Below are 15,748 nucleotides of genomic sequence, written 5' to 3' on the forward strand. Positions count from 1 at the left end.
TAGGCTCTGACAAGTCAGCAAGCAGGGCCTTGACAAGCAGCAGCCATCCTTACTCAATTGTATCAAGAGCTTTCACTCTGGAGTCAGGAGAGTCATCTGAGGCACATATGTTCTAACCTCTACCATTTCCAGACTTCTGCCAAAATAACACAAGGCTCCTTTCTTCTTCACCCATGGTGAAACAAAATACAGACTCATTGCTTTTCTCCAAATTTCCTTTCCCTGAAAGCCCTTTAAAGTTCTCTAAAGAATAGTTCTGAACAGGAAGCAAAAATACTTTATTCCTTTTTATCCACCACTGATTAAACAAGTTCTGTTAAGTGCTTTATATGTGTCTTATTTAATTCCCAGAACACTATAATGTAAATATTATTACAACCAGTTTAAAGAAATTCAGAATTAGACAACAGTGAGTGGCAAGATGCTATACCTGCCTGCAGTGCCCAAGCTCAAAATTCACATTCTTTTACCTCCCAACCATCAGCCTCTCTTGATTATAACATAACAAGAGTGTTTACTCCATGTTAATTCTTTTTTTTTTTAATTTTTTATTTTTTATAAACATATATTTTTATCCCCAGGGGTACAGGTCTGTGAATCACCAGGTTTACACACTTCACAGCACTCACCAAAGCACATACCCTCCCCAATGTCCATAATCCCACCCCCTTCTCCCATGTTAATTCTTTTAACTCCAGCGCTTGAGTTGAGAAATTAGGGCACTGAAGGAATGAAGCTTAATTGTGATAGGCTAAGGAAGGAGGGACAAAGGATGAGAAGAGTCAAGTAAGGAAAACGGCTGTGTTCTGACAAAATGCAGGCTGGGGTAAGGCTGTACCCTTCGCTGTGGATCAGACAGGTTAAAGGTATTTATCAAGAGCTGCCAAATGTCAAGAAAATCAAACATGGACTCAAACAGTCCCATAGTACAGTATGTAACATTCACTCATATTTTTATTAAGAGAACAAACTCATATACTTGCAGATCTTTTTCTCCTAGTTGTTTTTACCCTCTGAGCAGCCATTTGTTCATTCATTCACTTGACAAATATTTTCTGAGTACCTAATGTGTACTAGGAATTCCTCCAAATCCTGAGAAAACAGGTATAAATGGAACTTATATTCAGGTGGAGAATACAAACAAACATAATGGTAATATAATGGAGAACAATGAAAATAAAGTACCAAATGAGTGACAGGCTGGAGGTGGGAAAATGTGCTATTTTAAATAGATCAGGAAAGCCTGAAGGTGTGAATTTTTGGCAAAGGCTGTTCAGCTAACTTCTTTGAGAACTGATTATGTGGTATGTTGTATTCAGCTTCATTTTTAAAAGTAATGTTTATACTGGCTTTACACTGTAAAAGTGTTCAAGTATTTCTCAATAGAGCTTATATAAAAAATAAGGTAAAACTGTGGAATGACTTAGCATTCCAAAACAAAATGAGAACCAAACTACTTTTTTTTTTCTTATCCCTAGGGCCTTTAAACTTTCATTTCAGTGGTTACCCTAGAGATTACAACAAGCATCTCTGGCTTACCAGAAATCTAGTATAAATTAGTCATTTCCTAGACAATCAAGGACTTCAGAACACTTTGGCTCTGTTTCATCTCCCACTTTTTCTGTTGTATTTTACTCCCTATATATGTTTATATCACACAAAACATTATTATTTTGTATAGTCAGCATCTATTTAGTTACCCCATATTTGACCCTCGAGATGTTCTTCATCTTCTCCTGCTTCCATCGGGGGAAGCATGTTTTTGTTCTGTCTGAAAGAATGCCCCAATTATGCTAATCTTAAATGTATTTTGCCTTTAATTTTGAAGGATATTTTTGTTGGGTACAAAATTATAGGCTGGTGGTTCACTTCTTTCACCTCCCTGAGGATACCATTCCATTGTTTCCTTGCTTTGTTGAAAAAATTGGCTTATTGTTCCTTTGAAGATAGTATCTCCTGGCTACTTTTAAGATTCTCTCTTCAGGGGGACCTAGGTGGCTCAGTGGGTTAAGCCTCTGCCTTCGGCTCAGATGATGATCACAGGGTTCTGGGATCGAGCCCCACATCGGGCTCTCTGGTTGGCAGAGAGCCTGCTTCCCTCTCTCTCTCTCTGTCTGCCTCTCTGCCTACTTGTGATCTTTCTGTCAAATAAATAAATAAAATCTTAAAAAAATAAAACAAAAATCTCTCTTAACATCATCTCTCATTTCTGCATAGACAGATTCAGTCCACTCTAGTATAAAAAAACCTCAAGCAAAGGGAACTAATTTTCAGAAGTTTTCCAATGATGTACCTAAAAATTATTTTCCTCTATTTTTTTCTGCTTAGGTTTCACAGAGTTCTGAATCTGTGGCTTGACACGCTTATCAGTTTTGGAAAACTTTCTGCCATTATCTCTTCAAATACTGTTTCTTCCCCATTCCCTCTCTCCTCCCTCTGGAAATGCATAGTGTCCAAATCTTTATGATCATCAGTAGTCTTGAGTTCAAAATAACATCCATGATCACAGGGCACAATAGGTAGTGATCTAACACCAGTTTTACTTAGTGTTTTAGAAAGATTTGGGACTAGAAACACAGCATATCAGTATGGCAGAATCAAACTCATCTTTACCAGTTCTTAAAACATCCAATCCTTGCCTCCAGACCCCACATCACACACACAGAGTAGGTTGTGGGGGATGACACTCACATGAATGGATACCATCTATTCCAGCATTTGCATGTCTCAAACAGTAAGCACATCAAATAACTGCCCATTCATGAAGCTTCTAAGCCTCCCACAAGGGGGTGCACTGAGTTAGAAGAGACATCATAAAGGGAAGCTGGAATATCTTTTTCTGTACAAGTTTTATGATCATGGAATCATGAAGTAGTAATACAGTTCCTTGGAGTTTTACATGTCCCTTAAGAGACCTCTCAGTCCAGCTGTAATTTAATAATCACAGGTTATTTTCAAAATAAATATTGGTATTATGGTAATAGAACTGAGAAACCACATTTATCTTGGAAACTTTCTCAAAAGAAGGTAAACCTTCTTTTGTCATCTTTCCATAGGGGAAAAGGATCCTAAGCCTATAAGGAACTGTTAACCTATAGGTTCCAATAATACATGTTAGACTTTTCACTGTTTTTCTACAGGTGATTTTAGACTGTTTTTCTGTAAAGGTAGACTTTACACTGTTTTTCTTATACTTTCTATCGTTTTGCCTCCCTTTGTTTCAGTCTGGATATTTCTTCTGACCTATATTCTTGTTCACCAATTCTCTCTTCGACAGAATCTAATCTGCTGTTAAAGCATCCATGGAGTCCTAACTCAATTATTATATGTTCCAGTCACAAAATTCCTTTATTTATTTATTTTTAGAGATTCAAGATCTCTGTTAAAACTCTCCATCTTCAACACAATAATCCAGTTAAAGTGCACGAAGTGCATGTCTAGTAATTTTAACATCTGATTCACCCATGAGTCTATTCCTATTATCTTAGTATCTCCTGGAATGTTCAACATTGTACATGAAAAAGCTTTAGAAGCTCCAGCTGGTATGATCTTCCTCCAAAGAATAAAAATAGGAGGCGTATCATCTTAATAAGTGTGTAATTAAGCTGATTCTAAAAAGAATTTCAGTCCTCAGAGGGCTGCAACCAGAAACCCAACTGTTTACCAGTGGCTCTCATCCTTAATTAGTTGTGAACTCCAACAGCTTTCTCTCCAAGACTCAACTTCTGCTTATCTCCTCTGCCTTTCAGCAACTGCTGTTTGGCTTCTTATGTGTATCATAATTACAAATTAGCAAATGGCTCAAACAGAAAAGCCAAACAAAAAGCAGACCTGCTCTAGTGCATTTTTCTTCTCACTGGGAAGATATTGACCACCCAAGTCCTGGCTGACTTCAAACATATTTTTACATTATCCAGGTTTTATAATTTTTTTAAAGATTTTATTTATTCATTTGACAGACAAGAGATCACAAGAAGGCAGAGAGGCAGGCAGAAAGAGAGAGGGGGAAGCAGGCTCCCTGCCCAGCAGAGAGACTGATGCAGGGCTCGATCCCAGGATCCTGGGATCATGACCTGAGCTGAAGGCAGAGGCTTTAACCCACTGAGACATCCAGGTGTCCCTCCAGGTTTTATAATTTTTTTTAATTGTTCTTGACTACAAGGTTGATTTAACACAAGTCTGAAGTCATAACAGGTGTGGAAATTAATCACATCAGAAAAACTATTTTTGCAATATTAGAATATTAAAGTTTAAAAAGACTTTATAAATTATGTATGCCAACCTTCCACTCAAAACTGGAATTTTGTGGGGAACCAGGGTGTTTCAGTCAGTTAGGCACCTACCTTTAGCTCAGAGCATGATCTCCAGGTCCTGGGATCAAGCCCCACATCAGGCTCCCTGCTCAGTAGAAAGTCTTCTTATCCCTCTGCACCTGCCCTCCCCACTCAGTCATGTTCAAGTGCATGCACTCTCTCTCTCCCTCAAATAAATAAATCTTTTTTAAAAAACTGAAATTCAAAAAGTATATAAATAAATAAATAAAAATTGAAATTTTGTAGTAAGAATCTTGATGACCATCTAGAATATAAGTAAATATGTCAATGACAGAAATCTTACATCTTTTTTTTTTTAATTTTATTTATTTATTTGAGAGAGAGATTGTGAGAGTGGAAAGGTCAGAGGGAGAACAGACTTCCCACTAATCAGAGAGCCCAATATGGGACTCGATCCCGAGGCTCCAAGATCATGACCTGAACTGAAGGCAGTTGCTTAACCAACTGAGCCACCCAGGCGCCTTTTTTTTTTTTTTTAAGATTTTATTTATTTATTTGAGAGACAGAGAGAGAGAAAGAGAGAGAGGGGAGAGGGAGGATACAGAGGAAGAGGGAGAGGCAGACTCCCTGCTGAGCAGAAAGGCCAATGTAAGACTCAATCCCAGGACCCTGGGATCATGACCTGAGCCGAAGGCAGACCAACTGAGCCACCCAGGTGCCCCAGTGGTACCATTCTTAAACAAGTTCCTTGACAGACACATCCTCATTATTCTGGATAATTTTCCTCCCTAAAATATTTACCCAATAGTCACAGCTGTATCCTTCAAAACATCACTGAATATGGTGACTCCTTTTCCTAGATGATGGTACGTTAGCTATTCAAAAACTGCTATTACACTTAAAAATACATGTTCTAATAGTACAAAAAATGTTTGCTTTACACTATCTCATATAGCATTCTTTTGGGGCTCGCCTTATTGGTCATTCTCTCAATGAAATATAATTGGCCAAGTTTTTCAAATTGTAGCATCAAGAAATGAACTCGATATTCAAACTTAAGCTTAATCCAAACTACAGCAAGAACTATGATCCCTCTAAAACTACCAATTAATATACATCTATTTCCACTCCAATAACAATTTTTACATTTGAAGCATTTAAAACATATACTTCCTAAGCTTGTGGTAAGTTAAAACTCCAGCATCTCAGGAACTACTATCAACTGTTCTACTTTTATGTGCCTGCTTTTTGTTTTTAACTTAAGTGCTAGATTTGACACCTGTCCTTATTAAATTTCAACTTCTTGGATTTTGCCTAGCAATCCAAGAGTCAATATAAATTTAAATTCTGCTTCTGTAATTTGTCTATTAATTACCTCATCTAGCTTTGTACCATCCCCAATAAGAAATATTACTATAATTATTAAAGTAAATGTCCAAGATTTCCCTTTAGGATGACACCTACTTTCCTTGGGAATAGTTATTCAGCAGCAATAAGCCACAAAGAGCACATTTCTTCATCTTATCCACAAAGCTACTGTAAAACATAAAGTCAAATTCTTGCTGAAATCAAGTTTACAGCATACAGTATACCTGTTATGTCATCTAACTGTGAATTAGTAAAGCACTAAGGACAGCCTGGTGTAAATCTGAGTAAAAGGTAGATTTATCATATATTTGGCTTCAAATTTAAATGTGAGACAAGACTGAGTTAGGTAAATTCTCAATGATTACTTCCCACATTGTTTTAAATTAGTAAATCACCTATAGTAGTATCACTGCCACATTTTTAACTCTGGTAAAAATATTTTGCTTTAAATCCAACATGACTAAACACAGTAAATGTTAAATATATTTTAATTTTATTATCTCATTAACTAAGTCTGGAAGAAGTGAATTATGGAATAATTTATAGTGCCAAGTCATACTCAAACACATTTAAGAAGAAAGTGAAGTTAACTAATATTTATGGTATGTATCAAGCAAAGTAAGAATTTGGAAAAAAATTATGGTATATTTAAAATTTTTAATTCCAGATTTTCAATTATGACAGCTAGATAATTACCTTGTAACTAATTTGTAATTTAGGAATTGAGTGATGTTAAAAGAGAGCACATGACTCGTGTTTTTAATACTACATAAAATTATATGAATAATATGAAGAAAAAACTCTGAAAAAAGCATTTTCATAAGTCAATACATTGGCATTCACAATGAGACATGTTTATTGCATGATTTGATAATTTCTTTAACCATATAAAAGGTTGTTTAAAAACAAATCTAAGGGCAGAATTAAACGGATTATTACCATTCTAAAAACAAAGCCACCAGTTAAAGAAATATGGTGAAATTTATCAGAGGCAAGGCAAACATGGTTAAACATAAGACAGCACTTAAGCAAGAATACTGTCCCCTTGAAGGGGTGAAAACGTTTCTATTATTAGCAGAGATAAGAGCTGCCTGAAATTCTTTCCTTCATACACTATACTAAAAATAAATGGTTCACTACATTTCAAAATAAACACACTGCTTTATATATGCAGTTCAGTCATTTAATAAAATCCATAAAATCAACCTGATTCAAGGTGCTCTGTATTTGTGTCTAAGACATACCAGGTAGATTTGCTCTATTTATAACATATTCAGTATTTTAGGAGTCTTGTGCCACCCACTTACTCATTACCTCTTAGAGGATTTGAGATTAGATCTTCTGCCAGGTCAAATTAAATTATCACCTTGACTTAAAAAAATTAACTACTTTCTCTACAAAATACTTTCCCTATCATCAAGGAAACTACAGGAATCTTGGACGAATAAATGGGGCAGCGTCACCATTACAAATACTACCAATACTTTAAGGAAAACTGACATGGATGACAAGATAAGTGAATATTTTGGCATATTTTTACCAAAACCAAAACCAAACAACAACAGCAAAGACAACAGCAAAAAGAAACACACCTAGATAAAGCAGCACTGTGTCAGCACTGGAAATGGATCAAAGTCCAAAAAACTAAGGTAATTGAGATATATGATCAAACTTCAAAAATCCTAACTTATGTAGATATATTAAGAGAAGTTTATTAGGAAGACATCTTTAGCTCAAAGTACATTTTCTCTAGTTAAAAAAAAAAAATGAACTGTATAACTGTGCTTCTTCTCTAAGTAGACAGGGCACTGAAAATGACCCATAAATAAAAACTGCCTGCTGCTGCTCACATTCTCTTCCTTCTAACTTTTGCTTCTTCCTTTCAGGAGATCTGTGATTGCTAGCACAGGATCTAGAATAGAAATTACATGTTCACACACATGCATTGGGAGCAATGTATGGGAGAGGGTGACAGTGAGCAGCATCTAGAGACTGAGAGTTTTCTGACCATATCAGGATGAATTATAAAAGGAGACCTGAGAAAAACAAAAAGCATAAGATAGTAAACTCTTCCTACCCTTCATTAAATAAATTTTGGTCTCAGAACCAGATCACAGGTTATTCTCAGAATTCAGCTAATTGTGAGTTTAAGTATACAGTAAGTACATAATTACATAAGATTACATAAGAGTTAAGTGTTTATGAGTATCTTTTCACCTACATTTTTTCATGTTCTTCTCACAACAGTGTAAGAGAACATATGTTATTATTTTCTTTTTTACAGATCAAGTCTGGTTTAAGGCCACACAGCTGGTTTACAACATAGCAGAAGTTCCACATCAGGTCTTCCAAATCCATTGTTCTTTGTACTATATACGATGTTGTCTCTGTGGACTTACCCTGAACTTATCCCCCATTATAACATTGTTTCTTATGGGAAAATATCTTTTCAGAGTCAGTGAATTGATTACACAAAATGAACAAAATCCATTCAGAAATTAAGGACCAAATTACCTATGTTGAAATCATATTAATGATATTTAAGTCAGCAAAAAAAAAAAAGGCTTTATTAAGAGCCTTTTGATTTGTGATTAGATCTTCTATAAGTCAAATTAAATTATCAGCTTGACTTAAATTAACTACTTTCTCTACAAAATACTTTCCCTGTCATCAAGGAAACTACAGGAATCTCAGAAAAATAAATGAGGGCAGTGTCACCATTACAAATACTACCAAATATTTTAAGGAAAACTAACATGGATGACAAGATAAGTGAATATTCACCTAATTTTTGAGAGAATCACTGAACTGATTTTGATTCAACACTAACCTTCTAATAGTTGAGAAGAAATAGAACTTTACTACTCAGAACTACTATTTAACACTCATTTAGAATTTGCATAATTTTAAAAGTAAAATCAATTCAGCTAATAACTTAAATGAATATTCATTATTATTTCCCTTTCACTCTTATTCATTTTTCAGATGGTGGGGGGATTACATGACTTATCCAAAAAGGACTAGCGGATTTTAATAAAAAACTAATAATTAAGTATTACGTAACAACAAAAATAAGTTAGTCATTTAGAACTTTCTTCAATGCACACATCCAAAACACAATGGCAGATTATTAGAGCTCTGTCTCAATGTTTCTATCAGAACTGAAGGCATTTCTAAACACAGCAAACATTTCTTAACACTTAACACATGGTACAGAACTGACTCACAAGAGCCATGTACATAGTTATCTCCATAATACTGCCACTCACCTGTATGGCAATTTATCTTTCTTAAAGACATTTTATGTACCTCGACTAATTTAATCCTCATAAATTCTAGAAAGTATGTAGACCAAGCTTTGTTTGGCCATTTTACAAAGGAGGAAACAGAGGCTTAGAGAAATTTAATAGTTTTCCCAAAGCCATGTAACTCATAGTTGATTGGACTTAAAATCCAGGGCTAATGCCTTCCTACACCAAATATTCCTTCTTGAACATCAAATCATTTTTGTAAATTCTCTTTACTCTGGTTACTAGAGGTTACTGTTAATCTTTACTAAGGGTTACTTTTATAACAAGAAAAAAAAAAGAATTACCTGGTATTTTGAAGAAGTTTGGGTTAAAATTGTCAAAATTCAGCACATTCAGCCACATAAGAAAATAAATTGAGGCATAAAAATTAGGAATATGAAAATATAAATTTTAATCACACGTGTATAGGACAGATTTTCCAGGAAAAAAAAAAAAACAACTTTTATTCTCAATGTAGACTTAAAAAAAGGACCTTTAAATCACTTTTTCAATTATTGATAAATATCTGCAGACATATAAAATTACATTCTTAAAGATTTGAAACTCAAGATAATATGCTACACATTTTAACTTTATATTGCTTATAGCACAGATTCTGAAGTCAGAAAATCCTGGTTATGATTGCCAATTCTGCTGCTTAATTAGTAAACTGACCTTGGATGAGTCACTTAATGTATAGGATTTTCAATGTCTTCATTTGTAAAAATATCAAACTCACAGTTACTCTGGGCAATATATAAAATCAAGTGCCTTACATAGTATTTAAAATACAAAAACTGAGTCAAGTTGTAGCTTTTACATTAAACTGTTAAAATGTAACGGGTTTTTTTTGTTCTCTTTTCTTTTGTTTTGTTCTCCATTACATCTACATTTCAGCTCTGATCTTCAGTAACCAAAATTTCCATTAATCTAGAAGGAAAAATTCCGGCGTCTGGGTGGCTCAGTGGGTTAAAGCCTCTGCCTTCAGCTCAGGTCAAGATCCCATGGTCCTGGGATTGAGCCCCACATCGGGCTCTCTGCTCAGCAGGGGCCTGCTTCCCCTCTCTCTCTCTCTGCCTGCCTCTCTGCCTACTTATGATCTCTGTCAAATAAATAAATAAAATCTTTTAAAAAATCTAGAAGGAAAAATTAAAAATATCCATTTGGGGGAATTAAATCTTTTTTAAAATCAGTTTAATGATAAAGGCCCTAATATATTATTTGTTCTAGTGCTCTCCTTCAGGAGAAAAAGAAAACAAGCCCCAGGGAGGTTAAATGTCTGTTCAGGACTATGACACTACATGGAATCAAAAAACAATCATAACAAGGGCCCAATATGTCACATTCAGGTCCCACTACCAATATACAACATTCAGATCCACCAACTGACCAGATATTTGTCAAATTTTCAATTTATCATTTAGAACTTGGTATTTACATTTCAAAGAAGGTAAAACAGCTTGTTTTTTTTTTTAAAAAAAGTAATAAAAATTCCATCAGTTTATCTTTCCTATTATATCTCAAAAATAAGTGAGGAATTAGTAAAATAAATACTTGATTTCTTGAAAGCCAATTCTGTGGGTCATTCAAGTAACTCTGAAAAACAGAGAAGGTAATTCCTTGATGAGACTTTACTGGCTAGAAAGAGGCTAGTGTGATTGCAAAGTATCTCTTGGTGTACAATTCTGATGAAGAATAAATATTTCATAAAGCAAATCTATCAGTACTCACCTTGAAAAAGTAGGCTTCTTTTTAAATAAATAATTAGCATTATATTACGTGTATTTTTTCTTGAACCAGTCTTTTCATAACACAAGGAACAAATCTATTCTTCCAGCATTTCTATCACCTTTACTATTTAGGTAAGAACTGAACAAGTCTAATTACAAGAGCTCATAAATAGCAGTTCTACCCTGTCCTGAAAAGAGTATGACCTAAATCAATGTGGAGAAAAAAATTAAGTAAGAAAAAGCATTACTTTTAAATCCTAGCAGCCCCCATAATTTGTTTTGATAGCACTCCTCTGGAAATCTAATAGAACAACAGAACAATGAAGAAAATCAGTTTAGAACATTTAAAATAAGCCTTCCATTATTTAACACCAAATAGAGGATTTCTACATATTTTTTACATATGATTTCTACATACTTTTTAAAAATAACTGGAGGGGCACCTGGGTGGCTCGGTTGATTAAGTGGCTGCTTTTGGTCATGAAAGTCATGATCTTTCTGGGTCCTGGGATCAAGTCCTGGTATCTGACTCCTTGATCAGTGGGGAGCCTGCTTCTCCTTCTCCCTCTGCTACTGTTCCCGGCTCGTTCTCTCTCTCTCTTTCGCTCTCTCTCTCCCTCTGTGTCAAATAAATAAATAAAATCTTTAAAAAGAATAAAAATTACTTGAAATGAGTGCAATCAAATGAAAATTATGCCACTCTGAATTTTCACTTATTGTACCTAACTTCAGTCTATAAACTGGTACATCTACAAGGGAAGTTAATTTTTTCAAAATCTACAATTAGCCTAACAGTTAAGAGAAAAGGAAAAAAAAAAAAAAAAAAAAGCCTATTCATTCCCCCATCTCCATGTTTTTACAGCCATATAAAACTAAATTATCTATGGGATGTCTGGGTGGCTTAGTTGGTTAAGTGTCTGCCTTTGGCTCAGGTCATGATCCCAGGGTCCTGGGATAGAGTCCTACATCAGGCTCCTTGCTGAACAGGGAGCCTGTTTCTCCCTCTGTCTGCAGCTCCCCCTTGCTCGTGCATTCTCGTGCACTGACAAATAAATGAAATATATATATATATATATATATATATATATATATATATAAAACAACTAAATCACCTATTACACTTTTTAGTAAAAACTAACTTTACAAAGTCTAAATCTATGTAATAATTAAAAGTGCAAGTGTTTTCAATACATACATTTCAACACATACTATGCTGGGACAACTGGATAGTCATTCAAAAAGCTGATCTTAGAACCTCATCTTATACCATACTCAAAAATCAACTCAAAATAGGTCATATACTTAAATGTAAGGGCTGAAACAATAAAAATGAGAAGACTTTTAGAAGACAACTTAAGAGAAAATCCTTGAAACCTAAAGCAAAGATTTCTGGGCTGTAACACCAAAAGCAAGGTCCATAAAAAGAAAAAAAAATCAATAAATTGGACCTTATGAAAATTCAAAACTTTTACACTTCAAAAGATACCATTAAGAAAATGAAAAGTCAGATTAGTAGAAAATATTTACAAATTTCATCTAATAAGGGACTCGAATCCAGAATTTACAACAAATTTTTATAATTCTTCTCATGCGATAAGCAAAAGATAGGAACAGACATCTCACCCAATAAGATATATGAATGGCTAATAAGTACCTGAAGATGTTCAATATCATTACTCATTAAGGAAATGAAATTAAAGCCACATGGGACATAATTTCACACCCATTAGAATGCCTTTAAAACAGACTACAACAAATGTTGATGAGGATGTGGAGAAAGGAGACCCCTCATTCACTGTTGGTAGAATTGTAAAATGGTAGGACCATTCTTGAAAATAGTTTGCAGTTTCTCAAAAAGCTAAACAGGAAACTACGATATGACCCAGCCATTCTTCTCCTAGGTATCTAACCAAGATACATAAAAACATGTGCCCAAAGACTTGCATGCAATTAGTAGTGGCAGCATTATTTATAACAGCCCATAAGTGAAAACAACTGGTGAAGGTATAGACACAGGTGGCATATCCACACAATGGAATATCATTCAGCAATAAAAAGGAAGAAACTCTTGACACATGCAATCTCATCCATAAACCTAAAAACACTGTTAAAGGAAATATGAAAGACTCCATATTGAATGATTCCATTTATCAGAAGTGTCCAGAGAAAACAAGCTTATACACACAGAAAACAGATTAAAGGTTTCCTGAAGCTGGTGGTAGGAACAAAGATGAACTATAGCATGAAGGATCTTTACTGTGGCAATAAAACTGTTTCAAAATTGATGTTTGTTCCATCTACGGTGACGGTTGCATCATTTAGTAAAGTTACCAAAAAAATCACTGAATTGTACATTTGGAATGGGTGAAAAATATGTAAAATATACCTCAACAAAGGTGTACTTTTATTTTTAAAAATACATGTTCTTTTATTTCTTGTCCCCTGAAAAATTAAATAACTGAAATGTAGCAACTTCCATCATTTTTACTGAACAATAGTACTAATTCCAATCTTGGTAGGAAATCAGCATAAATTAGAGGGGCTCTAACATAGTGTTAAAAACACCCTTCTGACTGGTTGCTCGCTAGACTGGGTCCTCCAGGAAAAAGATTTCTCATAAACCAATGTGCCTTCCATTGGTTTTTATTTTAAGAAGCCAATGCCTGGACGCCGCACAAGAATATATGCAGAAGAGATTTACATCGGCCTTTGACAATGGGCCAATTGATCTGATGGGTGTTTTAGTCTACATACAGAGTACAGTAAAAGAATTAAAAAAGACAAACATTCTAACACCGTTTGAAAGGATGTAGGCAAAATTATGTAATTTTGAGAGTGTACATACCCAGATGGCAAAGGCACAGTTTGCTTAAGTAACTGTATAATATGGTAACACAGTAGTCCTCAGTAATGATATTTAATGACAGGTAACCTTCCAGGCATAATGCCTGGATCTTCCTATATTCGTTCTGAACAGATTCTCTTAGCTATCCACTCAATTTATGAAGTCTTTTATAAATACCCCAGGACTTTATCGCCCACATAGGACTTCAAAGACTTTAATAAACTTATCAGGTTTTTTTTTAAGTTTTTATTTTCATTTTTTTTTTAAGATTTTATTTATTTGACAGAAAGAGACACTGCGAGAGAGGGAACACAAGCAGGGGTAGTGGGAGAAGGAGAAGCCGGCTTTCCGCTGAGCAGGGACACGTGCAGGGCTCAATCCCAGGACCCTGGGATCATGACCAGAGTCAAAGGCAGACACTTAATGGCTGAGCCATCCAGGCGCCCCAGCTTTTCAGGTCTTTACACAAATACCACCTTGACTGTGAGACTTTGCCTGACCACTTTATTGAAAATGGTTAACCTCACAAAACTCATTCTCCCTTCCCCCACTCATTTTTCTCAGTAGCACTAAACATACTACATATCTCACATACATATTCTGATTATTTTTTGTGTTCCCCTACTGGAATACACGCTCCACAGAAGGAGAGATTTTAATGTGGTTTATGTTCCTTACTGTATACCCACTGCCTAAAACAGCGTCTAGCACAATGTAGGTGCTCAATAAGGGTTTTCCAAATAGAAGAGCGTCAGTTATGTGGAAGTAAATAGAAGCTGATCTCTGCCATAGAAATGAATGAATCCCTTCTACCTATTCAGCATGCAAGGTTTGAGGCTAAAATAACGAGTTTTACAAGGAAATAGAGGCCTGAGAGTAAAATCTCCAGAATGCCTACCCAACATCTTTACAACAAAAAGAAAAAAAAAAGGCGGGGAAAGTTAACGTTTGACTTATAATTCTGAATTTACAACAATCAAACGTAAAATATTAATAAACTGGCTCTAGTTCAGAAGACAGGGCCAATGTGACTCATAAACAGCCAAAAGGGGAAAGTTCAATACTTAACTAGTAAAGTTTTTTTTTTAAAGAAGCCTGTTTTTCTACACCCAAAATGGGATCCCATCACCGAGACCTCAGCAAAGTATGTCTTAGCAGTTCTGGCGGCCTCAGTCTCGAACGCTCCCAGGTCCAACCCCAAGGAACCTCTCCCCATCCCAGAAGGCCTCCTAGGCTTCCTTCCACAGGCCAAGCCCCCTTCAGACCCACAGCTCTTGTCAAGACCTGAGCCCATACAGAGGCCTTCCTGCGTCCACGCCCCCACCTGCAGGCCCCCGGAACCTGCCCCAAAGCGTCGGCCCCAGCAACCCCGCCCGAGTCCTGGAGCACGAACGAGTCGGACGGCAGAGCCGTCCCCGGCCTGGCCAGAACTGGAAGACATTTTACACTTCATCCTGGTTCTGCCCATTTCTGCGTGACCTTGGGTACATTCCCAAGCCTCTAGGGGTCCGCGTTTTCTCACCGTCAAGGTGAGGACAACACCTGCACTGAGCGGCTGTGAGGATTAAATGAGATCCCACGCGAAGCACCCAGCGGGGCGCCGGGCGCGCTGGAGACTCAGTCACGAGCGGCGGGTACTACCCCGGCGCTGCCCACACCGTCTCAGCGGGAAGGCACCCTGCCCAACAGCCGGACCTCCGGTTTCCCGCTCCCGGGCTCTCAGGTCCGCGAGCGCCCCCACAGACCCCGGGACTCCCGTTGTCCCCGCCGCCGCCCTTCCCCGCCCCGCTGCCCTCGCGGGGCTCCCGGGCCCGCTCCACCTGCCGCCAGGCCCGTGCCCGCCCGCGGCCCTGGGAGCCGGGCTCCCGCCGCTCGGCCCGGCCTCCCGCGAGCAGACAGCCCCGCGCGGCGGCCTCGGGCGCGTACTCAACTCTTCACTTTGCCGAAGGTGCCGACGCCCAGCGTGTCGCCCAGCACGTAGTGTCCGATCTTCACGCGCCCGTCGTGCTTCTGCTTCTCAGCCATGTTCGGCGCGCGCAGCCTCGCTCCGCCGCGGGCTCCTCAGTGCGAGTGCGGCCGCCGCCGCCGCCGCTGCCGCCGCGGGCTCTTCAGGGCGGCCGCCGCCTACCCACAGTGCAGCGGGCCCGCGGTGGGGGGGCCAGGCGGGGGAGGCCCGAGACGCCGAGGGGCGCGAGGCAGACTCGGCGCGCGGGCGGCGGCGTGGGGGCGTGCGGGCGGCGG

At 37.5% G+C, this 15,748-nt stretch overlaps 1 protein-coding gene across 4 annotated transcripts in view; it reads right to left on the reverse strand.

Annotated features, from left to right (window-relative positions):
• Positions 1-15,667, reverse strand: part of PRKAA2 (protein kinase AMP-activated catalytic subunit alpha 2) — a 67,276-nt gene extending 51,609 nt beyond the window's left edge. Inside the window, exon 1 of one of the 4 annotated variants that reach the window (XM_032302019.1) lies at positions 15,439-15,660. In XM_032302019.1, coding sequence (XP_032157910.1) covers positions 15,439-15,532 — 94 coding nt within the window. In that variant the 5' untranslated portion in view covers positions 15,533-15,660. Of the gene's footprint in view, positions 1-6,761; positions 6,769-15,438 lie in introns of those variants that run through there. The other 3 variants (XM_032302021.1, XM_032302023.1, XM_032302024.1) reach the window with 3 other exon arrangements.
• Positions 15,668-15,748: the final 81 nt, after the last annotated feature.

The sequence above is a fragment of the Mustela erminea genome, chromosome 10 (genome assembly GCF_009829155.1).
Source record: "Mustela erminea isolate mMusErm1 chromosome 10, mMusErm1.Pri, whole genome shotgun sequence".
Taxonomy (NCBI): domain Eukaryota; kingdom Metazoa; phylum Chordata; class Mammalia; order Carnivora; family Mustelidae; genus Mustela; species Mustela erminea.